Source organism: Thunnus thynnus, chromosome 5, assembly GCF_963924715.1.
Source record: "Thunnus thynnus chromosome 5, fThuThy2.1, whole genome shotgun sequence".
In the NCBI taxonomy this organism is placed as follows: Eukaryota; Metazoa; Chordata; class Actinopteri; order Scombriformes; family Scombridae; genus Thunnus; species Thunnus thynnus.
The window spans coordinates 2,854,857-2,881,862 of NC_089521.1; the positions used below are offsets into that span (position 1 = coordinate 2,854,857).

Consider the following 27,006-nt stretch of genomic DNA (forward strand, 5'->3'; position numbering starts at 1 on the left):
GTTTTTGTGATGGTGGAAAATCATTATGGGATGCTAAAACTCTCATGATACACAGAGCTGGGGCTCAATGATCTCAGCTGCTCCTAAACAGATAATGGAGAAACGTCGACTGCTGAATGCTCTCCCAAGTTCTGCTCAGCAGTTTTCGTTCAGCACTCAGGCTGCCCGGTTAAAAACGAGTCATTGATGATGAGGTTGTTGTTGGCGATCCAAAATGTTGAAACTGCCTTGCACTCTACTGCCTTGTACTGTGCTTGGTGATTTGGTATTTGCAAATGGAAATGATCTATGTGTTTATTTGCATATAGAGTGGGAAGTGAGATCCAATCACAAAGTGGTCATTGGAGACGCATTCTAATGCCAGGCGTGAACTAACGTACTCAGAGCTGTCCACTTGTGATCGGATCACCATTATGTTAATGCCAAGTAAGAACAGGGCCTATGAGTGCATGAAACAGCATTTCTGTTCAAATAGAAACTCTTCTTTGTGGCTTGATACAGCAGTTTAAAGCTGCAGTAATGTAGCAACAACACTTTCTATGCAGGTGATTGTCTTCTTAACAGAAATCATTATACCCTCTTTACTGTGAGGCTTTTATTGTCAAACAAGTATGACACACCTGCTGCTGTGCAGATGCTGTGGAAATACTGTATACAGTCTGTTGAATTCATTGATATAATGAGTAAACAAGGAGAATTTTGGAGTTTTTAGTAACAGCAAACAGCAAAACTGGAGCAGATTAGAAAACAGGGAGTCTTATTAAAATATAGGTTAAATGGTATTATATATTAATACAGATCTGGTTCCATCTGCAGTTGAGGTAAACAACTATTTGAAAAATGAATGTACATATTTGTGTAGAATCTGATCATAAATGTCAGGGTTGGTTAAAAATGTCTTACAGACAAGCAGCAGCATTATATAAATAAATAAATGAAATGCAGTCACTGAGCTTTTGGAATATGCTGCATGACTGATGCAATGTGAAAGTGAAATTTTATTTTGATAGGATCCATTTGTTAAAATCTGGACACACTCACCTAAGTATGTTGGTCTGATCAGATTTCTCCATGACTCTGATCACTAGCAGGTTGACAGATCTGATGAGCTGCTGTCCCTCCTCTATGTCCTCCACTCTTGCGTCCAGCATCAGTGTTATCAGACCGTGCATCAGATCCTTCAACACACCCATAGACGCCTCTCTGGCCAAGGACTCCATAGAGAACAACTGGTGACAGAAAGGACAGAGGAGTTCATCAAGACATTAATGTCTCCTCGTCCTCAATGTCTACCTCACAAAGTCAATGAGCTACAGACATATCGGATGAGTGTATGTATCAGAGTAGCAGCAGGAAGTGATTACTCACAGATAGCATATTTCCTATGATGCAGCTGTACAGTTTAAAAATGTCCTTCTTGTCCAGCCGGTCGTCAGCCATGTGTGTGCTGTAGATAAGCCTCAGCTGCATGAAGGTAGCGATGAGGAACTGGTCGATGTGACCTGACATGACTTCTGCTTTGTCTTCCTGCCGCAGCACCTCGTCAATCTGTGGGGACAAACCACAAGCTCTGCAATCAATCATCTGTAAGGTGATCATAAAACTCAGTCCAAGCTGTCTTAAGTCAGTCTTTTTCTCGTCTTGACGTTCCAATAAAATCAAGATGTTTGTTATTGGAAGTTTCTGGTGCTCACCAGTACCAAATATGAGCAGCAAACCAGGTAGTTACTATGGTGACTTTGTTGACTTGTTCAGATTTTGTTGATTTGGATATTTTTACTTGGTTTATGTGCTTCTACAATGGGTGAGTAGGTTACGTAGTTAAATGGTTTCCTTTTTTGTCTGTTTTAATTGTGTTTATTGTTGATATACGATCGGGAGTCTGCACGGGTCGTTTTATTTTGAAAACTGACCAGATGCTCTATGCTCTTTCTGTGTCTGACTTCCTGCTCAGCTCATTCTGTTCTGTGCAACTTGATGTCGCTTCAGGCACATATTCTTAGCTGAGCTGAGCAGAGAGCAGCTTCTGGGATGCACTTTGTTAACATTATCCAGGAGAGTCCTGAGTTTTTTTGTTGAGAGGAGATTGCTTAAAGAAATATCTGAAATGGGAATACAGGATGAGGAAATACACATCCGCAACCAGTGGCCTCTCCCACTTCCCCAACTCTAATTTCCCTTTGGGATTAATAAGGTACTCCATCTCTCTCTATCTGTCTATAAAAAATGACAAGTGTTTCAGCCAATCACAGTACGATGTAGAGGTTTAGGTTTGACTTTGTCAGTTCCTGGAGGCAGGAAAGAACAAATGGTCAAAGATGGTAGTGAGCAGTAATCCCAAATCCAAGTTTAAAGATATCCCTTCATCTGTGATGTCAGACACAATCTTCATGTTTTTGTGAAGACATGACTGATGAAAACATGTCTGAGCAAATTTGTGATAATTTTATAAAAACAGCAGTAATAAGAGGTTGTGTTGAAATTCACTGCAACAGTATGTAGATGTGTATGTACAGTATACAGTAGGATATAGTGTTTGTCTAGATGTGTGTACAGTGTGTATGCAACTATGCAGGTTTACATGAGTGACTAAGTATATACGTATGTTCACATGTATGGATTTCATTTTTTAACACTTGATTTCAACATTTGAAGGCTGAAGATCATAAATTATGTGTATTTGACCAAAGCAGTGAGTGAGTGAGTGTGTGTGTTTGAATGAGAGAGAGATTGTATGCGTTATACCTGTGCCAGTGCCTGTATGCTGGTGTTGATATCACCACTCGCCACCTGAGAGATGACAAAGTTGATGGTGGAGGCTGTGCTGTTGTGGAGGTCATCAAAGTGAGGAGAGACTGCACGCATCCTTGGAGGATAAACCACAGCAGCATTAATCATAACAACATATTCAAATAGCTCTAATCCTTCCTCTCCTATGTTTCATACTGAACTGTGTATCTGCTTCAGTCTGTCTGACTTACTTGGGTTCGGGGATCATGATGGGCTCCAGCAGCTCATCCAGCTTGTGTTGGACGAGGTCTGGCAGCTCACACACTCTGCTCTGGTCCATCTCGATCATGTCCAGGTCTAACTGGAATTCTTTGGGGATGGATGGGTGGGAGGACTCGCTGTGCTGAGCGTTCTGACGGGCTTGGCTGGATGAGCAATTGAAGGATAGATGGTTGAAGATGGGAGAAGAGTGGAGAGGACAGTATGTTTAGTCTATGTATGATCAATCAGTGCCTTTTAGCTCCAGTTCTGACTGGCACAAGCTTTTACTTATTAGTTTGAGAATCTAGGACAGTATGTGGATTTATCTGATGGTTCTCAGTCCAAAGTCAATGTATTCAGAGCAACGAGGTCAATAACAAAGGAGGGAAAAGGTTCAAAGCATAATTGATGTTTTTCACCTTTAACAAATATTATCTAGTTTATCTTTGAGTCTAATGTAGGTCTGATTTGGAGAACCTCAAATCATAGTATTGAAGTGTGTGAAGAGTTTGTTCCTGTTGGACTGTCAGGACTGGAGCTGAGCAGCACTGATCTAAAACCAACATGAAGTGTCTTCTTTGGAAAGGAAGAAAACACACTGAAAAGAGACCTTGACAACTGGAATAAAGAACAAAAATTCTCCTTAAATGATTGTTGGCCAAATTAATGATAAATCATCAATTCACCATTAATGCCTCTAAAAAAAATAAATAATAATAAAAAAACAAACAAACAAGCAAACAAAAAAAACAAAACAATGCACACTTAAACTTAAAGATATATAAAACCAACTGACATGAACCATTTCCACAACACCTGAGTAAATGACATATTTGAATCTTAACTGTTTCCTGTACAGTTTGTCTGCTTTAACTATAACCTACTGCTTCCATTTAAATGTGACATGCTTTTAATCTCAATGTGACAAGTCTTGTGATGGGAAAACAAAACTTCAAGTCTCCTAATGTAACACATAACCAATGCAGAGCCTAAATAATGCCTTTACACAGTCCACAGTACAGTCTAACCACATAGATAATGTGTATATATACTACCACAGCATGCCGACACTCCTTATATTCAGACACTGAAGTACCAGTGAAATGTCTTCACAACTGCTCAAAATCAAAAACACTGATTTCTTCTCTTTGCTGTCACCTCTGATCCTCCACCCTCTTAACACACAGTTTCTCTTTCGCTCATTTTCCACCAAAAACTAGGACCTAACAGTCCCTTCTGAGCATTCCTGTTTGCATTCTCCAGAAGCATGTAGATTATGTTAATTAGACCCATGGCAGATTTAAAAAAAAACAACGGCGACATTTGAAAAGCAGTTTTCACACTTGAGGAAACAACAATGTTCTTTGTATTTACTGTTGCGTGACTGATGTTTGAGTTGGATGTGATGAAGGAATGAAAATAAGAAAGGAGGCAGAGCAGACTGAAACTCCAGAGCGCCTGTCGCCACAGTAGACAAATCTATTCAGTAGCTATTTATTTCTGCTTTAGAACATACCCACCATGAAACAAATCAGAAAATAAAGTTTTATCTCTCTCGTTTTGCTTTCTCTACCACCGCTCCCTCTCCCTCATTCACTCTCTAGCTCGCTTGTGCTCTCGGCTCATTCGTCTTTTGAAAATGAGTCAGGAAGCAACAGCAAAGTCTGACTTTATTTTAAACAACAACAAATGTCTACCCCTCATCCTAACATCGATACTATAATGCTTCCTCGTTTCATGAATGAAGCTGTACACAAGTTGAAGCAACCACAGTGTCAGCTGTTTGACCAATCAGCTCATTACCAGTGTTCTAAAATGCCTTGTATTCATCTATTTTCCTAAAAAGGACAAATTCTACAACATCATGACCAACCAAAACTAATGAGAAATGTAAAATGTAAAGATCAATAGCCAAAAATACTGACCCATTTTCTATTTGAAACTGACTTTTTGAGGATATTGAGACCCTATATTTGTTGTAACTGGCAGGACTGTATAAGTCAAAGTAAAGGACAGTTCATTTTATGTCCATGCTCATTATATACAACATATACAGACATAGATAAGAGAGATGAAGAGGGTGATGAAGGCAGTAAGAATGATGTATATTTAAAAGTGACAGCAGGACATTTGGAACATTAGTCTGGTGCTTTACATACCGGCTGATAGTGGGGAATAAGAATAAAGTCTTAAGGATGATAAGTATTAGAATGCATTCAGAGTTTTTCCAATGGAAACAGAAAAGAGGGGAGGAGGAGGAGGAAGAGGTACTCACATTCTATACGTGCGATACATTATTCTGCTCCAGAAAGGAAGGCAGCAGAGCAGAGACAGGAGGAAAGAATCACACAGGAAGAAAGATGAAGGGGTTAAGAGACGGGCAGGCAGCCCATCAGCCAGCCAAAGACAAACACAGGTTGGTTTCACAGACACAGTTGATAGAATTTAAATGTGCCGATTTTCTTTTCAAATAAAATCTGTATCTGTGAGAGCAACCTAACATGCAATGACTCAGTAAAAACATGACGAGAAGAGAAGGACAGATTAGTTGCGAGCAGAACACAAACAGAAGATCAGATCAGAACATCTATGTGAAATTTCACTACAGTCAAATGACAGCAGTTAATCCACAGTATGTAGGCTATGATGAATCTGACAGTCTGATTAAAGAGATGGCTGGCTGATAGAATGAAAAACATGCTTATGAATGACAGTTGGAAATGTTGGGGTTTATACACTTGACTGAAAACATGAATTCACCTACTCAGGACTTTGGGACATCCAACACACTGTGCTTCAAATGCTAATTTGAGTCGTTTTCATTATCGTTTCCTACTTTTTGTTTTTGCATAACACCTGTTATCTTCACCTCTTTTCTTCTGCAACAGTCAAATATGCTCTTACCCTTTATATGTTTGTAACTATTGTTTATAGCATCTGAACATGGACCACTAACTGAGCCAGCTAGGGGTATAACTCCATTATTTGGATAGGGACAGATAATGAACTATAGCCAGTGGTACATCGCTTGCAGTTATACTTCATTCAGAGGCTTGGTGATTGAATGCCCACTGTAGTTTTATTTTTATTTCAGAACTAAAACAAATTAGAATCACTGAGTGTGATACTTAAGGGCACAAGTGGTGTAGTTAACCATTTAAGACAGGAAACCCAGCAGTGCTATTTTACAACCTTCCAATTAATGCTCCATCCACTGGTTTGCATCTAAAAATAGACACAGAAAGCATCACTTTACACCCCCTCTACTTGGTTTGTAATATTTGAGATTTACATTGTTTGTAATATAAGCTACTTGGTCTATTATAAGACTATTATGAAAGTCAATACTTTAATCAATAATTGAAATACTGGTAGCAGTTCTATTTTTATATTGGCAAGGAAGTAAATATTTAACATTAACACATTAACATACACCGTATAAGAAGATTTATTTGTGCAATAATGTCATTCTTCCACTTCAGAGAGCAGCTAACTAGACGGTTAAAGCTAACAAACTACCTTCATTTGTTACTGACAACATCTGATTAAGGTCAAAGTGAAAATAAATCTCTCCATGACTATAGTATTTTTCAATTGATCAGTTTAAAAACCTAATTACATCCACTGTGATTCAACATTGTACAATGATAAAACTTTAAAAAGAGGAACTTTTAAAGAAACTGTGAGGTAACAGATGTTAGAAAGTTTTCTATACTATTGTGTAGATAATGCTTTAAAACACTTTATATGTGCCTGAATATGTTAATGGAATATCCATGTGATTTTACAACTTATCATGTTGTTCATGTACTACATTTTTGTTCCTCCTTTGTTCCTTTAAAGTCATGTTTGACATTTACTAACTCATTGTTTGTCCTTCACATTCTTCTATTTCAGTTGTTCAATATGTCATCTTATTTTCATGGTGGACACATAAAAAGACAAAAACACAGACTTGAGTATAATTTCATACAAGTGCAGTAGAGCTACATTTCTTTCTGTATCCTCACTGTTTCTTATTCAGCTGAGGTTAACTTTTCCCTGCAGACCAATGTTAGAGGCGACCTACTTGAGTTTGTTGGGGTCTTCCTGTGCAGGCTTGCGGAGGAAGGTGGCGTTGGGGTTAGTTGGGTGCTCTCTCTGAGACCTCTCTGTGGCAGTCTGCTTGGCTGGAGCTGCAGGGGTCTTCTTTGCTGAACGCTTGATCCTCTCTTCCAGCATGCTCATGTCTTTCTCTGACAACTGGGAAGGACGGGGGAAAGAGTTATGTAAAATTGTACAAAGTGAGTCTTATGACATCCTGCAGTATTATAATTCTCTAGCTTACATTTCCTATTAGTTTGTAGACTTGTTCCCCGCAGACGTTGTAGACAGCCACCACAGTATTCAGGGCAGCATTGCGGACAGACGTGTCTCTGTCACCAATGTGAACAGCGATCTCCTTCAGAGACTTAGCCGGAGTTGGTTGACATACATTCATCCCATAGCTTTCTATCAAACAACCCAACTCCTCCAGACATTCTGAGAAGAAGAAAGCCACAGAAACAATGTTGTTAGTAGGGGTGCACGATATTATCAGCACGTCATCGGTATCGGCCGATAAAAGCTCTAAAATGAAATATCGGCATCGGCCATTTCTGCCGATTATGAGAGGCCGATTTGTTGCCTTCTCCTCCGACTTCACTTCTAATCGTTTGGACAGAGTTTGCTGTAACTCCAGCTCTATGTCTGTAGAGACCTACCAGCTCTCTGTTTGGAGTTCTTGGACTTGGTTCCATCCATGAGGAAAGGGAAGACCTTGGATGCTGGGTAAACCTTACACAGCATGGTCAGAATGGCTCGAACATCTTTGCGAACCACATCCTTCGACTCCCCAACCTAAAGACGAGAGGAAAGAAGACTGAGCATGAAAAACTGAAAAACAGAGGTGTGTTTGTCATCCTGAATGTGAGTGTGACGTGTGCTGACCTTGAGTATGAGGTAGGGGACGAAGGAGTTGGCCTCATACTCTGTGAGGTGGTAGTTCTCTCTGTTGAGCATGGCGAACATGAGCTTCAGATACTCCAGCACCTTCATCAGGACTGTGGTGTTGGTGTCGAAGAACCGCAGGGTGAACCACTTCAGAATCAGATCCAGACAGCTAATGGTGGCTTCACTCTCACTCTCTAACCTCTGTCAAGTACAAACACACACCAACCATTTTTTAACTACCCTTGCAGAAAATGAGAACCAGACAAAGTACGACATCTTTCCAAGAGCAGGACACATGAACACACACACACACAGTAGTTCCTACCTCAATCATGACTCCGATAGCTTTGACGTGTCTCTGGAAGTCGAAGTGGAAGAGCTCATCCTGGAGCCACTTAGCAAAGCAGGTGGACATCTGAGTTTTAAGCTGCTCTACATATTCGTCTCTAGGAGTGTTGAAGTTCCACTTCAAGATCTACAGAAAGACATTTCCAAGGAGAGAGAACAATCAAATTCAAGCCAATTTCAACAGCATTTCTGCTCAGTTTTGTGTCAGACATCTTCAGTAAGGAAGTCAACAGCTGAAAATACAATTGCAGCAACTTTGGTTAAAGAAAACAGTTGGTTTAAATGGAACAGTTGCATGTTTTCATCTAAAGGCTGCCAGAAATGACCACCAGTACTCACTTGAAGATTTACGTGATACAAGGGGCAAAAACACCACATTCATTGCAGGTGTATTTCACAACACTATGTATTCCTGTGTTGTAGATTTATTAAAAGGGGCAGTGCTTAGATTTAGTGCAAGTTTGGTTGCTAAAGCTAGCATTCAGTAGGCTATATTGTAGGGCTGGGCAACAAATTAAATTAATTTAATTAACTAACTTGTTGTTGCACTATGTCTAAATAGTGTAAACTGGTGTGAATACTTCCACTACATGCTCACCTGCTGCAATTTAAAGGATTGTGGTGACTGCAGGTGGCTATCTGTCTCTGGCTATCTAGTAGTGAATTTAAGGGTCGCATCTACAGGAGGGACAGACTGAAAATGACTCTGAACACTGTTCAGTCGACTCCTACTGCTTCAACTCATAACCAGAGATGATACCTCATCAACAAAGGCAAACTGAGATCACAGAACAGTGTGCGGATTCTTTGTTCAGTCTTTTCAGTGTCCCTGCCTGCCAGGTAGCTAAAGCTAGCAGCAGTCCGCAGATATCAGACTAATTTAATACTTTGTCAAGAAACACAAACAGCAGGAGCAGGTGAATTAGTGTGCAGAGTTTTCTGCTCCATCTGTGTTGAAAATGATTATTCAGCTGCTCTACTTAGTTGAAGCATCTGGTCGATAGCTGTGTGTGATAACATGTACTCTATGTCTAATAATGACAGCCTTGCAGGTGGTGCAGGTCTTATTATTTTTGCTCAACTGTCCTGGAAATCAAGTCCAAAAATGTATTAAAATACGAGATTCAATGTTTTGCCTTATCTCTAGCCCTACTATATTGTATTTATAATGTAGGCCAAATGAAATTCAGAAGTCAGTAACTTCTCCTGCACTGGAACCATGATATGTTGTTCAGCCCTGCAGGTACCTTCAGTTGTTTCTCTTCTTTGATCCTCTGCTCCTTAGCATTGGGGACAAGGATGAAGATTGGCCCAGACCTATCTTCATCATCCTTCATGCCTTTGGCTGCAGGCTTCTTAGCAGCTGCACCCTGAGAGGGGAACCAAAATCACAGTGTGAGGCTGAGGAAGCAAACCGATGTTTTCTGTCTGTGTACTTAATTGTGTGACATCATGTTTCCTCATTGGCTGTGTGTGTAGTAATCACATGGAATAAGCAGCTGTTAGTGTAGGTTATCTTTGTGTGTGTGTGTGTGTTTTGAATGGTGACAGACAGTAGAAACAAGAGATACGGCGCCGTTATGCTGAAAAGATCTCAGTGCAGGTTAACACATATAAAACAGAGTGCAGAAACACTCGTGTGATATTATTCAAAAACATGCAACACACATCCAGAAACACACTCATGCAGTGGAGTGACCTGAAACCTTTAAGTGGCATGTGACCCCTCTCAGTCTCTGCTTCATTTCTGTAAGCATGCATAAACTGCACTTTGATTCATCTTTATGTCAGCATGTTGTTACTTGTTAAAAAGGCTTAAAAACAGATGTCTAGGTGTGCTGATCTAATTTCACCTAACAAATGTGAGTCCATGTGAATTTGATGATACAGTTGTAGATTCACAGTGCCAGTATTAGTAATTAGAGAGACACAGGATTAGGCCGAGCCAAGACCAGGCTGGGCCAAGGAGGAGAGAAGCTGTACGGAGGTTAAGATCTGTCAGGCTAACAAGTGTCCAGTGAGAAACTCTGTCCACATCTGCTGCTCGTGACTCCAGAGTTTCATCAGGAGGACACCTGTGCCACATCTACCTGTTGACTGCCAGCAGCAGCCTTCCCTTTGCTGGGGGGCTTTTTACTAGCATTACTGTCCTTGTCCTTGGAGGGAGGGGGAGGGGCAGGTTCTTCGGGAGGAGAGGGGAGCTGGGCGAATAGAAAAACCACATCATGTTCACACTTCACAGTCAAGAAATGACCGATGAAAACCAATTGACGTACACAGTCAAAAAATATGAATTGTACTTAATCTGACAGTTTATTCAGCTGCACAAAGAGTTAGAAAACAATGGTGGCTATAGCCTTTCTTTACCTGATCTGCAGAGAGAACCAACAGTTATTTGAAGCAAGTTTTCTTAAAAAGGAATCTTTATTCCTGCTTGTCCTGTTTAACAGTTGGCTTGATAAATTTAATATAATGTATATTTATACAGCACCAAGTAAACAGAGTCATGTAAATTACTGGTTTTACTTTTTTTTTTTGTAAGTGGTTACTGTCAATGAAACTCAACACCTCCTGCATTTGTTTGACAGTAATAGCCTCCCAGCCGCTCGCATATTCCATCAATTTCCAGGTAGACTGCTTCATGTTAAAAGCCTACCAGGAGGCATCAAGTTTCACTGAGTTTTTCTGAGAGTAGCGAGTATATCAGGACTCTCTTGTTGTGCTGATGGAATTGATGCTGTGAAAATGGACACAGGTACATCTGTACCCATTTGAGCCAATATAGTAAAGCAATTCTACCCCTACAATATTTTTAGCAGGCTTTTATTAACAGGCTGCCTTTGTTCATCCCAGCCGCAGCTACTATATTTAAGACCAAGCAATTATTTGACTCCCAGCTTTTATTTGAGAATTTAAAGTATGATACCTCCACCATTACTGTGCACAACACACACACATACCTTCTTAGCAGCTCCTCCTCTGACCTTCTTAGTTTCAGGTTTACTGTCAGGAAAGTCTTCGTTGGCTGGCTGAGACCTGGAGGCTGCAGAGAACAGGCATTGATCAAGTATGTGAATATATTTGTTACTTAATCACTGTGCCGACTGTCAAGGAATTTGCCAACCTTGCTGTAATTGTTTTGTGGAAAACTCTGCACTATGGAAGAGCACATGCTCTCTTGGATAACACTTAAAGTACTGAATATAAAAAAATAAAATATAAATAAAATTGTTTTTTTTCCACATTTCCAGTATTTCTTAATATAATAGACTAGACTGCCATCAACTCGCCAGTTTGTTGTTGCAGATTTTTTTTAATTTCTAAAATAATACTGATGACTTTGTCTGGATTTGATGACAGTCCTAACCCCACACATAATACAACATTATTTGTCAAACCACCACAAAGATGGTTTGACACTGAGAATCAGCCATGTGAGACTGTGGTTGTAATCTATCTAAAAGTCATTCACTGCGATGTCACACAAACCTGATGCAGCTCTGCTTGGTTCTGCAGAGCCTTTTCCTCCTCCAGCTTTAGCAGGAGCAGCAGGTTTAGCTGGCATCACTGCTCTGGCTTTTTCCAACATGCCTACCACCTGGTCCTTAGAGGCAGGCTGGAGGGAGACGAGGACAGAGAGAGGTTCATTATTGCAGACAGGACAGCTATGAATCAGTGTTCACTGTATGATCAGGCACAGTTTAACACCTCTGCTAACTAGTTTGCTGAAAGAAACAGTATACTGAGAGTGTCATTCATAACACACGTTGTACCTTGAGTTTCCCTGTAGCCTTATTCATCTTGTCATAGCCCAGGTGCATCATGAAGGTGGGTAGGGCGTCCTGAGCTTTCTTCCTCACGTCTCCATTCCTGTCCTCCAGGCAGGCGTAGAGCTGGGGGATGCACAGCATCAGATCCCCAGGTACTGTCCTCAGAGTGGGCAGCTTCTCTGCTAACCAGCCTAACACCTGGGTAATGGAGAGAGTTGCATTTTACACACATTTTTTATTTGCATCCTGTATATTATGATATAGCATAGGAATATGTTCACCTGAAAATCTCATTTGTACCCAGAAGGTGCAAGAAAACAATTCCTCTTTCCTGAAACAGCTGAATATTGGATTCTCCATGTTAAGAGAGTGGAGTATGTGTGTGTATATACCTCCTGTCTTAGGAAGGGATTCTCTCTCTTTAGCTCCTCTGACAGGTCCTCTCCCTCCAGCCACTCCTTCATCCCAGTCTGCTCCACCCAGGCCTGCAGAGTAGCCAGAGCAGCTGCTCTGACGTTCGGCTGCAGAGGAACAGGAGACATGCTCATTATCAGCACACAAAGACGTGACACTGTCTTCACCGAGACCACATTTGTATATTCAACACTTTGCTTTAGATAAGCATGTTTTCTTTATTTGTGATTCCTCATACTCCATTATAATTTGTGTATATTTTCAGACTGCATGTTACAACATTTGCATGTTCTGCACATGTGCTGAACAACAATTCGTTTTTAAAGAGTTCAAAAGTTTGTGGTGGTGCAGTAACTCAAATGAAACTTATGTGGTTTATGTAATGTGATTGCAGCTTTTATAAATATAAGGAGGAAGTATTAAAAAGTGTCATTAAATTGAAAATAAAAATCTGTTGACATGTACAGACATGAGCCTTTAACACAGAAGGTCTTACACAGAACACTACTTGTGCTCCACATCCCTCTGAAAGCTGGGATGTGTTTGAGATGAGAGTGTCAGTGTACCTTGCTATCTCCCATTACAGTGATAACAGGGATTCCCAGTGCTTTAACATGCTGCTTGAGTCCAGGTCCCATGGCTGTAGCCAGCTGCTGCAGGATAGTCAGGCTCTGCTGGACCTGGAGAACAGACACAATGCTCAAATTTTAAATCATGTTGTTCTTCTTACATCCAAACCTTCTATAGACTAACATTATTTAACAATTTCACTTTGGTTTAGTTCTGTTTCTGACTGGCCAATAACTGTATTCAAAGCCGGTACTTTTTTTCCATAGATGTTATGTGTATGTTGACAAATACTGTACATCCTTGTCCTTATATATTAATCTGGGTTGTAGGCAGAAGTTGACAAGCCTTCATTGCTGTGTTGGTGCCTCAATTGCAAACCCATGTAGCATAATGCAACACTGTGAAGAATTTCACATTTTAAGCACTTTCTCCCAGAACTATGACATCAAATTTCATTAAAACTGAGGTTTTAATTACTTCATTTAAGATTTCAGCAAAATTTTGTCCAGTTTTAAACAGCAGTGCTGTTATCAGCCGCTCCAGCAAGACAGAAAAATTTGTGGGAAAAACAGAAAGTATAGGGCTCAGAAAGCTTTTCCTCCATGAAATCTTTTACTTTTCATAAATCTCCATTAAATCTACAGCAGCGACCACTAAAGACAGAGTGATCTGCGTGTACTGGCCAGATGGTGCCTACGTACCTCTTGTTGGCTTGATAGTACGTTTCAGTACCATGTTTTGTTTTGTTTTGTTTAATGGTGAATTTCTCTTTCTATGTATTGTATGTTTGATTTCAATGGTGAATTTCTTCAGATTACAAAGCAAGAAATCATGAAGTTTCATGACTAAAATCATAAGTATGGCTGGGCGATACAGACAAAATCAAATATCACAATATTTTAGACCAAATACCTCGATATCAATATTGTGACAATATTGTAGGGATGACTATTGGTGCTTTCACAAAATATTTACTCAATGAGATTTTTGATAGATAATCATCAGTAATGTGGATATAATGACTAAGTGGGTAAAGGCAAATAATAGAACAGCTAGAACAGTCTGGTAAGTTCAGAAAAGCAGTAGTACAGGCCTGCTCTCTAACTAACCAGGATCTTGTTGGAATCGCCGAGTCGTCCTTTCAAGGCCAGAGGCAGCTCTCCTATGTTGGCTGTGATGAACTTGGCCTCTGAGATGATAGCTGCAACCTCGTCAAGACCCTCCTTCCTGATCTTCCAGTTCTTATCCCCGATTTTAGACACCAGATCGGATGTTATCTTGTCGCTGACAGACGAGACAAAAGGAGAGAGATAAGTTTCATCATTTGAAGTACAAACAGAACAGAAATGTGAGACAGTACATTTACTCAATAGTATATTTCAATGGCCTATGGTGGGGATGCAGCATAGTGCCTCAACACTTATTTTGCTGGCTTTGATTCCATGCTGAAACTAAATAGTTGACTAAGCAATCAACAAAAAAAAAAATTAATTGGACCAATTAATGACTGAAATGGATTTCAAAGTCAGTCAATGAAGTTAAAACCGTTTGTGATCAAAAATATCACACTCATACTAGTTTCAGCTTCTCAAATATGTAAAGATTTGCTTTATATGAAATGACCAAGTCTGACAGACAGAATCATTTCCTTGTGGAAAATAAGGAAATGATTCTGTCAGCTTGGAAAACTGAGTTAAACCACAATAAGAGATTACTATGAATGTGAATGACATATGATATTGAGGACAATGTTTGCTTACCCGATATCTGTTCTGGGCAATAGGTCCATGATGTCCTGTCCTCCTCCTCCTCCTCCTCCTTCTTCTTCCTGCTCCTCTCCATCATCACCCTCCTCCTCCGTTGCTGCCTTCTTGGTGAATCTGATTGGAGCTGGTGGAGACTGGCCCTGCATCTGTGATGGAGAAACACATAAAAGATAAACATTTTATTTTCCTTTTCCCTGTACATAACTTTTTGTCATGATAACAAGTGGTGAAAAGAGCTGAAGTTTATTTTCTTGACCAGTGCAACAGTGAAAAATAATCACCATTTGACAGAAAGATATCAGTGTATTCTGATCCCAACAGAAAGTCTCTACCTTCTCAAACTCAGCATCTATCTGTGCAAGGAGAGCCGGCTTCTCATCCTCAAAGAACATCCGAAGAGGAGCTCCCATGTAGAGATACATGACTCCCAGCAGGGTGATGGCTGCCGTCCGAACAGCAGGGTTAGTCGCTCCCAGAGCTGTCTTTACATTGTTGATGAAAGCCTTCACATTGATACTGCAGAGGAGAGGTCGAAGGTCAACAGATACCTTTAAAATTGTTGTAACACATTTGTCTGTCAACGCTTACAATTAAAAAAAAAAACAACAGTCCTGCATTCTTTAAAATGCAATTGTTAGCAAAATGACACTGACTTGACTTTTTAATGCGTTGATATAATGATGAGAGTTTAAATGAGGGCTGTAAGTTACCCAGTAAAGCCAAACTCCTTAATGGCATTAGCTAGCCAGTTGAGTGTCTCTGCCTGGTTCTTGGGGTTCTTCTGTGCAAACACCATAGACACGGCCTAACAAATGAGAAACAAACAGTGTAAATACAGGTCATTCATCATAGTCAATGTCTACAGGCTTGTTGACCACTCTTTGGGGTTTGATATTTTGTTTTAGGGAAAAGAAAGAGGAATAAGCTAAAAAACCTGTTCTGCAGTCCATGGCAGTGAGCAGGCTTGTCCAATAGCAGTCAGACCTTCTTTGGCATTTCCACCACATTTGACATCTCCAACCTTATCCACCAAGCCATCCAAAGCCACAGAGGCGGACGTCTTTGAAAACTGTCCCCTCTGGGCTATAAGAGCCACGATGTGGAGCTTCATCTGCATCACCTACACAAGGGAAGGAAGAATACAGCATTAGTATGAATTCTGATTCTATAAAGTATGATATGGGACAAATGAAGCCACTATACTTTCAAATTTTGGCTGGGTTTGACTTCAAAACCTACATTTGAAAGTATTTTCCTGGAGGCAATGTTCATTCAAACAGTAGCTGCCAGGTTACTTCAGATAACCAATTGCTCAATATGCTCCAACATCAGCTGCTAACAGAGACAGTTACCTGGAAGTTGGTCTCCTTCCAGCCCGGTTTCTTGGCCAACATCCTGACTAAGGCCTGGCAGGGCATCTGCGCCTTATCCATAGTCTCAACAGCCTACAAGCAAATATGAATTCATAGATTAACATTCCTGCATGTTATTATTCAGCAGGTAGTGACACATCAGGCTCTAACAGCCTTCAACATGCAATGTAGTTTGAAGTATTCCACACTCAATATTTAATGGTAGTAAGAGTTCAAATAATATGGGTTTCTTCAACATTGATACTTCTGTGACAAAAACCTTTAATATTAACTATAATATTAAGTATATCAATTTGTGTTTTAGTGAGATTGTCAGATTTTTGTGAGATGCCACCTTGTTATTAATGAAATAAAAACATGTTACCCTTTGGAACTCCTCCATACTGGCCAGTCTCTCCTTCCAGTTGGCTGAGTCCAGCTGTTGTAGACAGGAGGCAGGAAGGACACCTGCTGCCAGATCCTCACACACCTCAACCTGATATGACAAAACACACAGGCAACATTTAAATGATCTGAAAAACCAACAGCAAAATACTGATGATGCAGAATAAGAGTCAGAGTCATAGTGCCGTGGGACTCAAATGACACTGAAATGATTATTTATTGCTATTAAGAATAATCACAGTATTGATAGCAGGATCATGCCATCATGCAGTATGTTCCCACAGAATGCATGCTGACTAAGGACACGTTTTCTGTCCAACGTCTTGTCTCAAGAAGACTTGATTCACTTCAACCTTTTAAGATTTAAAAAATGTAACAGGTGTAAGGAGGGAAAGAACAGACCTACTTTTCTATCATGGCACTACACGAATAGTGTGCAGTGACAATAAAATAAATAAATAAATAAAATAAAACACCACTCACAAAACAAACCACAAAGAAAGTAATTTAATACCTGTTTCATAATCACACCAGCCAAAGTATGAAAGTAGGATGGAAAACCAGTAGAAACAATATGAGGGGTATTTATAAAAAGTGTTTTTTTTTTATTTTTTAACTACTTCCCAGCAGTATTGAACAATAGAAATACAATTTAATTAATGTGGCCGGACCCTGATAAGTAACATACAACGGAGAGATAGATTAATAAAACAAAAAAAAAAAGTTTTTTATAAAATCAATACTTGCCCATTGTTAGTGTTTCCTAGCGTATGAAATACTAATAAAATTATAAATATAAAATTATAATTATAGTTTTTCTTTTTTCAAGTTATTTCAAGACCTACAGATACCCTGATAAAAACACGTTATTTAACACTGAAAGGGTTACCCAGACCCAGAGGGTTCACTATTAACACTGCATCCTCCCATGGTACTGTGACACACCTTTCTACAAAAGCTTCATCTGAGAGGTGAATGTTAAAAGGTACCCTGTGGAGTTTTGACCACCAGCAGCACTATGAAGCAGTGTCTTTAAATGAGTGGGTCCCTGTTGTGTTTGTTGACAAACACACACTTGATGCGATACACATTTCTGCCAGTGGTTTCACATCATCCCGCTGATCTACAGGTGGCTGTAATGCAACAACACACCAGCAAAAGAAGGGGAAGAAGAAGCCTGCTGGCAAGTAAACACGGATGTAAACAATGTGGATTTCAAAATGTTAAAACCAAACAAATTGGCTTTATAAATGTTTTATGAGGAAGGAAACGCATCAAACAAGTTTGTTAGACCTCAGGAATACATACAATGAGTTTTGTTGAGTAGCAATGCAAAAATTAACTTTTGTTTACAAGAAAACTCCACAGGGCCCCTTTAAGTGTCTGTGCATGGACTTACCGACAATTCAGTTTCTGTTATCTCTTTACTGTCAGAGCTCTTTTTGGTTTTTCCACCAGCTGCAGAGGATGGTTTGCCTTTTTTAGGTGGACCTGCTGACGACTACGAGAGACAAGAAAGAGAGTCAAGTACAACTGTAGACATTAAGCTCCTTTAGGTCATTGGTTATTACATTCCATGAACCAACAAAATTGGGCTACAGCTAAGATTTACCTTGCTGGCAGCAGTTTGGGTCTTCTTGGGTGGGGCAGAAGATTTAGATGGAGCTTCAGCAGGGGGAGGAGCTCTAGCTGCTGGCTTCTTGTCTCCCCCTCCACTTGCTCCTCCTCCCCCTCCAGCACCCTTCTTCCCTCCTGCAAGCTCCACTTTATCAGCACACTCCTTTATCTGTTAACACATTCAATACAGGACAGAGGTTAGCAGAGAATGACAGTTAATCAGACAAAAATAAAACTGGGAGCTTTCTTCTGTTATAACCAATCATCCTACTGTTCATCCCCATCAGTCCACTGAGCCTCACCTTGTCCAGTTTGAGTTTATCCAAATCAGTGAGGAAGGGGTTCACAGCTTTCTCTCCAACCACTTTCATGGCCGTCCCCAAAGCTTCAAAAGCAGCATCACGCACCTCTGGAGCCGAGTCATTCACTTGCTGATGGAGTTACAGAGAGAAATGGACAGACAGCACAACAGATGAGAAGAGAGAAAAACATTTGATGCTTATTTTCACCATTCTGCTTTATTTCAACATCATAGCAGCAACAACTTTGTTAATTACCACATTATTAACAAACAAGAACACTAATATCACTCTAAGACATTTCCACCCAGCATGTGTGTACCTTTATGAGCGCAGCGCATAAGGGTTTGAGGACGCTCTTGGGCAGTGTGGCCTGGGTGCAGTGTCTGAAGGAGCGGGCCAGAAAAAGAGAGGCTTGCTGCTTAATGGACGGGTTCTTATTGTCCATCACACCCAGGATGTCCTCTGAAAGGTTCTGTAGGGTGGTCTGGGGAAAAAGGAAAAAAAGATTATCAAATGTAACATTATATAACCTAAAAAAAAAAAAAAAACAATCCATCAATCTAATTTAAATGAGGGTATCTTCTGTAATGCATTAGAAGGAAGTCTGGGGAGTCAGTAGAGTGCTCTATAAATATCAGTCATTAAGTTAGCAATCGGTGCACGAGGGTTTGCAGCAGCAGTGCCGAGTGAAGAGAAGCCAACTGAAAAAGGCTTTTTGAAAAAAAAAAAATGGCTCCACTCAGTCAACATCATTAGGTTAGTCATGACTTCAAACAAAGTCTACTGGTGAAAATAGAATTACAACGTTGACAGCTTTGGCACAGCTTATTGTGACCAAGAGATTATATGAAGTCACACTGTCATAACAAAAGGGGAGTGACCCTACTAACAAGTATTATGTGTGTATCAAAGCCTGATGTATCTTATTCCTCTGTGTCATAGCTCTCCCATGTCGTTCAGAAACTATTAAAAACACATAAATAAGCCAAACTGTTGCAGTGAATGATCATTAGACATTAGACCAGATTGACTGTAACTAAAATGACAAATACAAAAAACAGGATATGGCTAAAACTAAAAAGCTACAGCATGTACCCATGTACAAATACAACAAGTAAGAGGAACATCCCAACATACTGAAAATAAAAGAGCAAAGAACAAGCATATCTTTGAAGTTAATGTACTAGGATTGCAGATTTTCAGCCATATGAACATGGCTTGACATAAGGTACACACCCCACAGAAGCCACACTCCAGGCAAAATAAAAGCCACTCTAATGGTGAGAATGAAAAGTATTCTCAGACTTCGTGTCTTTGCCTTTCCTTTGCGTGTGTGTGCCAAATAATTCTTTCATTACCCTGCTGCTGTTTCATTTTTCATTGGATGATTGAAGAAGACCTGCTCAGTGCAAGGATTTTGACTCTACACTTACAGTATGGAAGATGGCGTCAATAGCCTCCTGCAGGGCCTGGACAACCTGAGGCTTCTTCTCTTTGAACTTCTCCAGAATGGTTGGAGCCACCTGGGGATACACACAAAGCTCTCATTTAGTGACGATCAATGATCTTGAATCAATGGTGCATTATATTCTTCCAGTTCTTGTTCCATGAGTGAGGGGTTGTTTAACTCCTTGTGGTTCTAATGTTGCATAATGGCACCTGCAACCTGCTCTTTCCACATCATCTTAGGCTGTCATATTAAACTGTCAAGGGCAGAGTACGAAGCAAAGGCTGTTGTGCCTGAGAACTGTTTTTTTTATATGCTGACTTATATAACAAACTGTTAAATAAATAATTTATAAAATGCGTGAACATGGGTATTTCTTTGTTAGTAACTGATTGACTAAAGGAAAATGGTAAAAAGATTCTTTAAAAAAAAAAAAAAAAAAAAAATATATATATATATATATATATATATATATATATATATATATATATATGATTGAAGAAGACCTGCTCAGTGCAAGTAGATAGATAGATAGATAATTCATATAATTCTTCACCAAATAATAATTTCCTAAACTCAAAAGCTCATACCTAGCTCCTTTATTCTCACATACATGAATGCAGCAGCACATTTTGCATGAGGACGGTTTGACTGTGACAGAAACTACTTTGTCTTTGATTTTACTGCCCACTACATCAAAAGAAAGAAAATTATTTTGCTAATGATATCCAGCAGCTCCTCTGAAATTTAAAAACAAACTCACACATTTAACACAGAAATCTTCCCCACATGTTGAGACTGGTAATTAAACATAACATTGCTATTAAATATTAAGAGATTCTTTTAACTTACTTGTCCTGCATATGTTCCAAACTTCTTCCTGAGACCAGAGGCCAGTCCAGCTAGACATTTAGCTGCCATTGTAACCAGCATCACATTGGCGTCTTTCCCCACAACCTATAACATAACAGTCAGTGAACAATGTGGTGTTACCAGATTGGCCTTCATCCTAATTCTGGGTAAGACATTTGATTTAGGACAACAAATTTTGAAAATTTGTTTGTACATGTCTACAGTAACTTCCAGATAGAATAGCCCAACAGAAAACATGCAAATGACAGCACTCAGTACCTTCTTCAGTGCTCTGACTAGGTCTCCATAGTCTCCGTTCTCTAGTTTGGGGTTCTTGGTCAGAGCCTCTACAGCTTCCAGAGCTTCTTTCCTCTCCTGCCACTTTTTAGCTTCCTGGAAAGACACACAGAGCCAGGTCACATACACACCAACATTCATGGTTCCATCACATAGAAACTTACAAATTCACACACACTTCAGTTTTTCTTTCCATGACAATGATTTGGTCTGAATTAACAAAATTACTTTTTGAAGCCTTTGAGCAGTGCACATACTGTAGTTCGATTAACTTACTATTTTCTCGTAGAAGTCTTTGGGCATCTTAGAGAGAATCTCCACAGCTTCCAGCAGTTCATAAGGATCCACTGCTGCCACTGGTTCCTCCTCATCCTCTCCTGAAAATAGCAAAAGAAGAAGAGAGGACATCAGACTGTGACTCCACAACCACTTGCTGTAGTGTACAAATCCCAATGATATCATGGAATCATCATATGTAACCCTGTGTAGTTTGCGACCTAGTTAAACATACCATCAGACTGTTCTCCTTGGGCTTGTTGCTGTTCAAACTTTGCCTTCAGGTCCTGCTGGGAGCGCAGGAACCTGATCTGCTTGGGAGGAGAGGAAGGTAGCTTCACCCATTCCTCCTCCAGTTCCTTCAGCTACAGGGACAGAGGACAGAAAGACCTTGTTAAGTTTGATGTGAATCTTAAAGCTGAGCTTTAAAGTTCATGTTTTGTGTGTGTGTGTGTGTGTGTGTGTGTGTGTGTGTGTGTCTCCCACCTGTACAGAGTTGATGTTCTGTAGTGGAGGTCTCAGAGCATCTCGGATCCATTTGTAGATTTCTATAGCAAGCTGCTTGGCTTCGTCTCTCACTGCCTTCTCTCTGGACTCAAACTGTTTGGGTAAAATCTTCACTACTGGCTTCAAAGTCACTATCTTTGATCCAAACTCACTGAGGGAAGATATAACAGACAGAGTCAACAGATGATTAGTGGATGATTATCTGGATCTGGAGACAAAAGACACTGCCAGACTGAAGAACCAGTGTGATTGTTCAGATCTAAATGACACTGATCTGCTCAATGTGGGATTGTTTTATCAGTATTTTACTTTATTATTTTACTTTGAAGTAAAGTAATTTACTTTGTTTAATTTTTTCTGTCATGATTCATGTTTTGTAACAATGAGGTAAAAAAATGAGCAAGTTTTGTGTTGTTAAGATTTGTTATAAACTCCTAGATATGACCCAGTATCCCAAATGGGGTTGGTTTAAGGCAGTATCTTGGACTTTGACCAGTTCATAGAGTAGACAAATAACTTAAACATGATTGAACTGATAGAAGAGTTGTTGACGTTAGTTAAGTATCAAAGAATGTCATCTGCATATTGAATTGTTTTTTTTGATGGTATGACTGTTTCAATGCCTTAAATGCTATTGCTTTGTCTTTTGCACGCTACAGATGGTTCTATAAGAAGAGCAAATAATGCCAAAGATAATGGACATCCTTTGGATGATCTTATGGGGGATAATTTGTTGCAGGGAGCTTGCGTTTATGGGAAATTTTGTGGTTTAACTGGATTGCCGTCTACCATTTTTACTCATGTGACTCAGGGTTGTGACTTGTATTTTGTGCATGTAGTACCCTTGTTAACAAGCTATTGATGTAACATTTAGCAGTTAGTTTAGTTTGTTCTAGCTTCGTTATTATCTAGCTAATTGGTTATTATTAGCTGGGTAAAGAGCAAAGCAAAGCCAACATCAGTCTAGTTATACTGGGGAAGGTTTAATTTATGGATTAAACTCAGAATATTAGACATTTCTGATCAAAATAAAATATTGTATGTTCAAAAACAATGGCTCATTCATAAATAATATGGTTAGAAAGTAAGGAAAGATATGTGCACAAACGTGTACCTTATTTTCATCTAGACACTTGTGTGCTTATATCTGTGTGGTCACTCTAACCTGGGAAAGTAGCACTGACCTGAGAGCCTTCCTGAGCGCCTCAATGCAGGCCACCACTATCTTGGGGTTCTTGTTGTCCAGTCCTTTGAGCAGCTCGTCCTGCACCACCTCAGCCTTCTCTATCTCGATGTACATCAGACAGATGTCTGTGCCCAGTTCCTTGGCCCGGGCCTTCGGCTGGTTAAACACTTTGGTCACCACACCTGACACCACCTCACCTGTCGTCCTGTAGCAAAGGGCACAGATACAACCAGTCTGTCAGAACACATTGGATATACTGATGTACAGAAGTGTTTGACTTGCATGGGTTTATGCACATAGATAAGTCTAAATTTAGCCAGGCAATGGCTATTTTCATACAAATATTTAAACCATTGAACCCAGCTACAGTGCAGGAAAACATTTATGTATGCGTCCTCAGTTTTGACAAAAAAACATGGTACTTGAAGAGTAGAAAAAGTTGTGCAGTCTGCTGTGTGGAACTGGATTCTTCACCACTTCTACTTTTGTAGCAAATGAAACACTGCTAATTTGTAGAGCTACTTGAAAAGTCACAAAAAGGTCCCTTTTCTGACCACTCAAACACACACAGCAGTAAAAAAAAAAAAAAAAACACTACGAAGGTGATTGTTTTATAACCTCAGCAAGTCAAAGATACGGCTCTGATCACCTCTACAAAGCAAGGGATGATTGATTGATTAATGCTTCTCAATGTCTTCTCATAACCACAATCATTTGTTGTGCTACCGGCTCTAACTTCAGCAGCAGTTGTGCCAGGAATGTGAAAAATACATAATTTAGAGGCCACAGCAGATTTATCATCAAGCTGAACTATGGAATCATACAATGACGACAGCTGGTTTTTATCAATAATGACTTCATCATGTTTTTTTCCTTCTTTTTGTTAAAAACGGTGTCCGTGAATCCTGGGAGAAAATGGTCTCAATTCTGAAAGTTGAAAAACTTTTTTTGACAGAAGAATTTTCTATATTTGTTTATTTTGCCACAGTGGATTGTTTACTCTATTTTGATACGGCTTTTACTACACTGGAATTTAAACACATTCAATATATCTATTATTTTGATGATCGCCTGTGGTTGTTAACAAGGACTTCTCTGGGATGATTACAGAATTTTCAATTAAATCCTTTTGTTTTAAGTTTAAGTTGTAACTGGCAGATAGTTTCGTTTTGATCTTATATTCAGATCCTCTTTTCCCAGTTGATTGTGGCTATTATACAGTATATTCATTATTCACAATTTAATTGTTTAAGTAATTCTGTGTATCTTTCTAGTTCTTTAATTTTATTTTTGATTCACTCATTCTCGATTTCAAAGTTACTACAAGGTAGGTCTACAAGGTACTTCATATTTTATTGTGTCTGGCTTGCAGATGTGCACTAAATCTGTGGTTGTAGCCATATCCACACAAGGGACTGAGAACATTTATTCTGTGATGAACACCTGAGCCAGTTTGATGTCCCTGTAACTGATGAACAGCCAGTTTGGGATCGAAACATAGTTTTCTTTATTACATTTAGAAAGAGTACTATGTTTTTATAGGAACATTTTACAGTGTTGTGAGTCCTTGGGAAGCCGAAAGTACCAACAAAGTCTGCTCGCCATTTTATCCAAGTGTTCAATGTTAGAGTGAATTGTATGTACTATTTAGTGCCTTCAAACATTCATACAATAGAACGCTACTAGAAATGCCAACTCGCAGTTGTATGCCTCCACCAGCCAATCAAGTTGCAGTTTACATCCATGTCTGTCCAGACTCATAATATTAGTAGTGAAGACCAGGGGTGTACAAAAAAAAAACAAAAAAAAACAAAAACGGTTCACATAAGAATCGCGATTCTATCTCTGCCAATTCAGAATCAATTCAGTTTCAGTAAATGTTTACATTTGATTCAGTGTGATTTTTTCTTCTTTGAGACCTATAAAAGTGCCTACTACAGTCAAATGGAAAGAGTAACTCAAAACATCAATCTAGAATCAAATCTATGAATGTATTGAATTGAGAATTGGTTTTGAATCACGAATCGATTGTGAATCGAATCGTGACCCCTAGAATCGGAATTGAACGCATTGAATCGTGAGATTTCCTGAATCGTGCACCCCTAGTGAAGACTAAGTGTCTTCTTTGGCAAAATTGAAGTTATCACTATATCGACCTGACCTATCCTGACCACCATATTCTAAATCAGTTCATCCTTGAGTCCAAGTGGACATTTGTGACAGATCTGAAGAAATTCCCCTCAAGGCATTCCTGAGATGTCACCTTCATGAAAATGGGACGGACAGATGAACAGAAGTATGGGCAGACAACCCGAAAACATAATGCATGACATAGCTATCACTGGTGCGGAAGCATAAAAGCAGTGTCCAAGGCGTGTACACTATTTGTTGCAAACAATTTCACAATGCACTTTTCGGTGTGACCAGGCACTGTATCTGGCACCAAACTGAACTCCCAAAGCGCTGGTGGCTCAGCTGGATTATAACAACTACAATATTACTACTATGGATTTGTCTTTGAGACATTGTGGGTTCAAACATCACAACTGATGGCCATCAGTTGACTGGCCTAGTTGACATCCTGACAGACCTTTCTAAAGACAAACATTTTGACTTGTCAAACAAAGGGTTAACTGTACAGCTCCAGGGCCTGTGTACTGTGTACACTGGCATGACTTACTGATACAATTAAAAAGAAAACAGTCATCATTGATACTAATGGTTACCTGTGTTTTTCCTGCTATGAGAAGTTAAAATGAATGCAGTGAAAAGGGTTTATTGTTTTGCAGGTAAATGTTGGGTGGGGCTGTGGCATCAGTGCAGCTGGGAAGACCTCAGCCCAATCGCCTCTCTTCTCTCACAGAGATCATGCGCTGTGTTCTTGTTTCTTTGTCCTGCTGCTGTGCAGCATAGTCACACCACATTCCTCTCTCTTTGCTGATCAGTAATCTCCACATCCCATTTCTTCTAGGCAGTTATGTGTTTGGTAATACATTTAAACATATCCTCTGAGCCTCTTATTATTCACTGTGGTCTATGAGACAGTCACAGTGGCCATTCTTTTGCGCTGTGGCGAAAAATTGGAATTTTCTGTTCTTTGATCCTTTATACAATGAACAGAATGTCTCAGAGCTTCGTCAGCTGACATCCAAAAACAAATCCATGTGGTGTCTTGAAAGCCTGCCTTGCTGGCAGAAACGACTCCAACTGGAGCTGCTGCATACAGTATTAAAAAGATCCACTGACAGACCTCTGACCGTAAGTAACAATCAGCCATGAATCAAGTTACTCACTTACAGAAGAGTGCTCTATAATGAGTTACACAAAGCCTTATAACAAAATTCACCCCTTTAAACTGAGTTTAACATCTTTTGAGGCTCATTCCACACATGCCAACACTCATTCCAGACTTTTTAAAAAGTGAAAATTCTTGTTGCAACCATGACTTACTTCCCAGCAACATGAGCATTTTCAATGAAGGCCAGGGCAGCCTCCAGGCCTTTAAGCTGAGCCACGGCATTTGAGTCAGTGACAAACTTCTTTATGAGTCCCAGGTACTTCCCCCACTCTGGACTCTTCTCATCTTCTATCCTCTGGAACAACTTCAGAGCTTCTTCATAACCATTCAGACGTGCTTTCCACACCTAGACATTAGCAAGTACAGAGAGAGAGAGGGAGTATACACAGTTAAATACACATCATCTGGGATTTGTCAAACTCATTCAGTCAGGCTTCTCTTTCTCCTTTGAGAAAAAGAGAGCAAAACTAGACAAATACACACAAATGTAAAGAGTCTTTCCAGTTCATAGTGGGAAAATGGAGGTCTTAATAACAGTCAGAGGATGTGACCTACATTCATAATGGATGAACCTCTCTGTTACATGTCATCTTCCTCTCCATTTGCCCTCTTATTATACTGTAGGACAAACATGTTT

General features: G+C 39.7%; 1 protein-coding gene across 3 annotated transcripts in view; it reads right to left on the reverse strand.

Annotated features, from left to right (window-relative positions):
- Positions 1–27,006, reverse strand: part of ckap5 (cytoskeleton associated protein 5) — a 38,293-nt gene that overhangs the window by 5,759 nt on the left and 5,528 nt on the right. For 2 of the 3 annotated variants that reach the window (XM_067588712.1, XM_067588710.1), the window contains exons 3-37: positions 26,522–26,715; positions 23,070–23,276; positions 21,865–22,036; positions 21,614–21,743; positions 21,379–21,479; positions 21,085–21,198; positions 20,806–20,910; positions 19,940–20,029; positions 18,826–18,990; positions 18,507–18,635; positions 18,200–18,373; positions 17,987–18,088; positions 16,568–16,678; positions 16,183–16,275; positions 15,765–15,950; positions 15,541–15,635; positions 15,163–15,346; positions 14,825–14,976; positions 14,174–14,348; positions 13,061–13,174; positions 12,473–12,601; positions 12,084–12,278; positions 11,800–11,926; positions 11,271–11,353; positions 10,401–10,511; positions 9,558–9,680; positions 8,288–8,437; positions 7,960–8,163; positions 7,734–7,869; positions 7,319–7,512; positions 7,061–7,233; positions 2,982–3,155; positions 2,746–2,866; positions 1,369–1,548; positions 1,042–1,229 (exon numbers count right to left, since the gene is read on the reverse strand). In XM_067588712.1, the coding sequence (XP_067444813.1) occupies positions 1,042–1,229; positions 1,369–1,548; positions 2,746–2,866; positions 2,982–3,155; positions 7,061–7,233; positions 7,319–7,512; positions 7,734–7,869; positions 7,960–8,163; positions 8,288–8,437; positions 9,558–9,680; positions 10,401–10,511; positions 11,271–11,353; positions 11,800–11,926; positions 12,084–12,278; positions 12,473–12,601; positions 13,061–13,174; positions 14,174–14,348; positions 14,825–14,976; positions 15,163–15,346; positions 15,541–15,635; positions 15,765–15,950; positions 16,183–16,275; positions 16,568–16,678; positions 17,987–18,088; positions 18,200–18,373; positions 18,507–18,635; positions 18,826–18,990; positions 19,940–20,029; positions 20,806–20,910; positions 21,085–21,198; positions 21,379–21,479; positions 21,614–21,743; positions 21,865–22,036; positions 23,070–23,276; positions 26,522–26,715 (5,081 nt within the window). The remainder of the gene's footprint in view (positions 1–1,041; positions 1,230–1,368; positions 1,549–2,745; positions 2,867–2,981; positions 3,156–7,060; positions 7,234–7,318; positions 7,513–7,733; positions 7,870–7,959; positions 8,164–8,287; positions 8,438–9,557; positions 9,681–10,400; positions 10,512–11,270; positions 11,354–11,799; positions 11,927–12,083; positions 12,279–12,472; positions 12,602–13,060; positions 13,175–14,173; positions 14,349–14,824; positions 14,977–15,162; positions 15,347–15,540; positions 15,636–15,764; positions 15,951–16,182; positions 16,276–16,567; positions 16,679–17,986; positions 18,089–18,199; positions 18,374–18,506; positions 18,636–18,825; positions 18,991–19,939; positions 20,030–20,805; positions 20,911–21,084; positions 21,199–21,378; positions 21,480–21,613; positions 21,744–21,864; positions 22,037–23,069; positions 23,277–26,521; positions 26,716–27,006) is intronic. The other variant, XM_067588713.1, reaches the window with a different exon arrangement.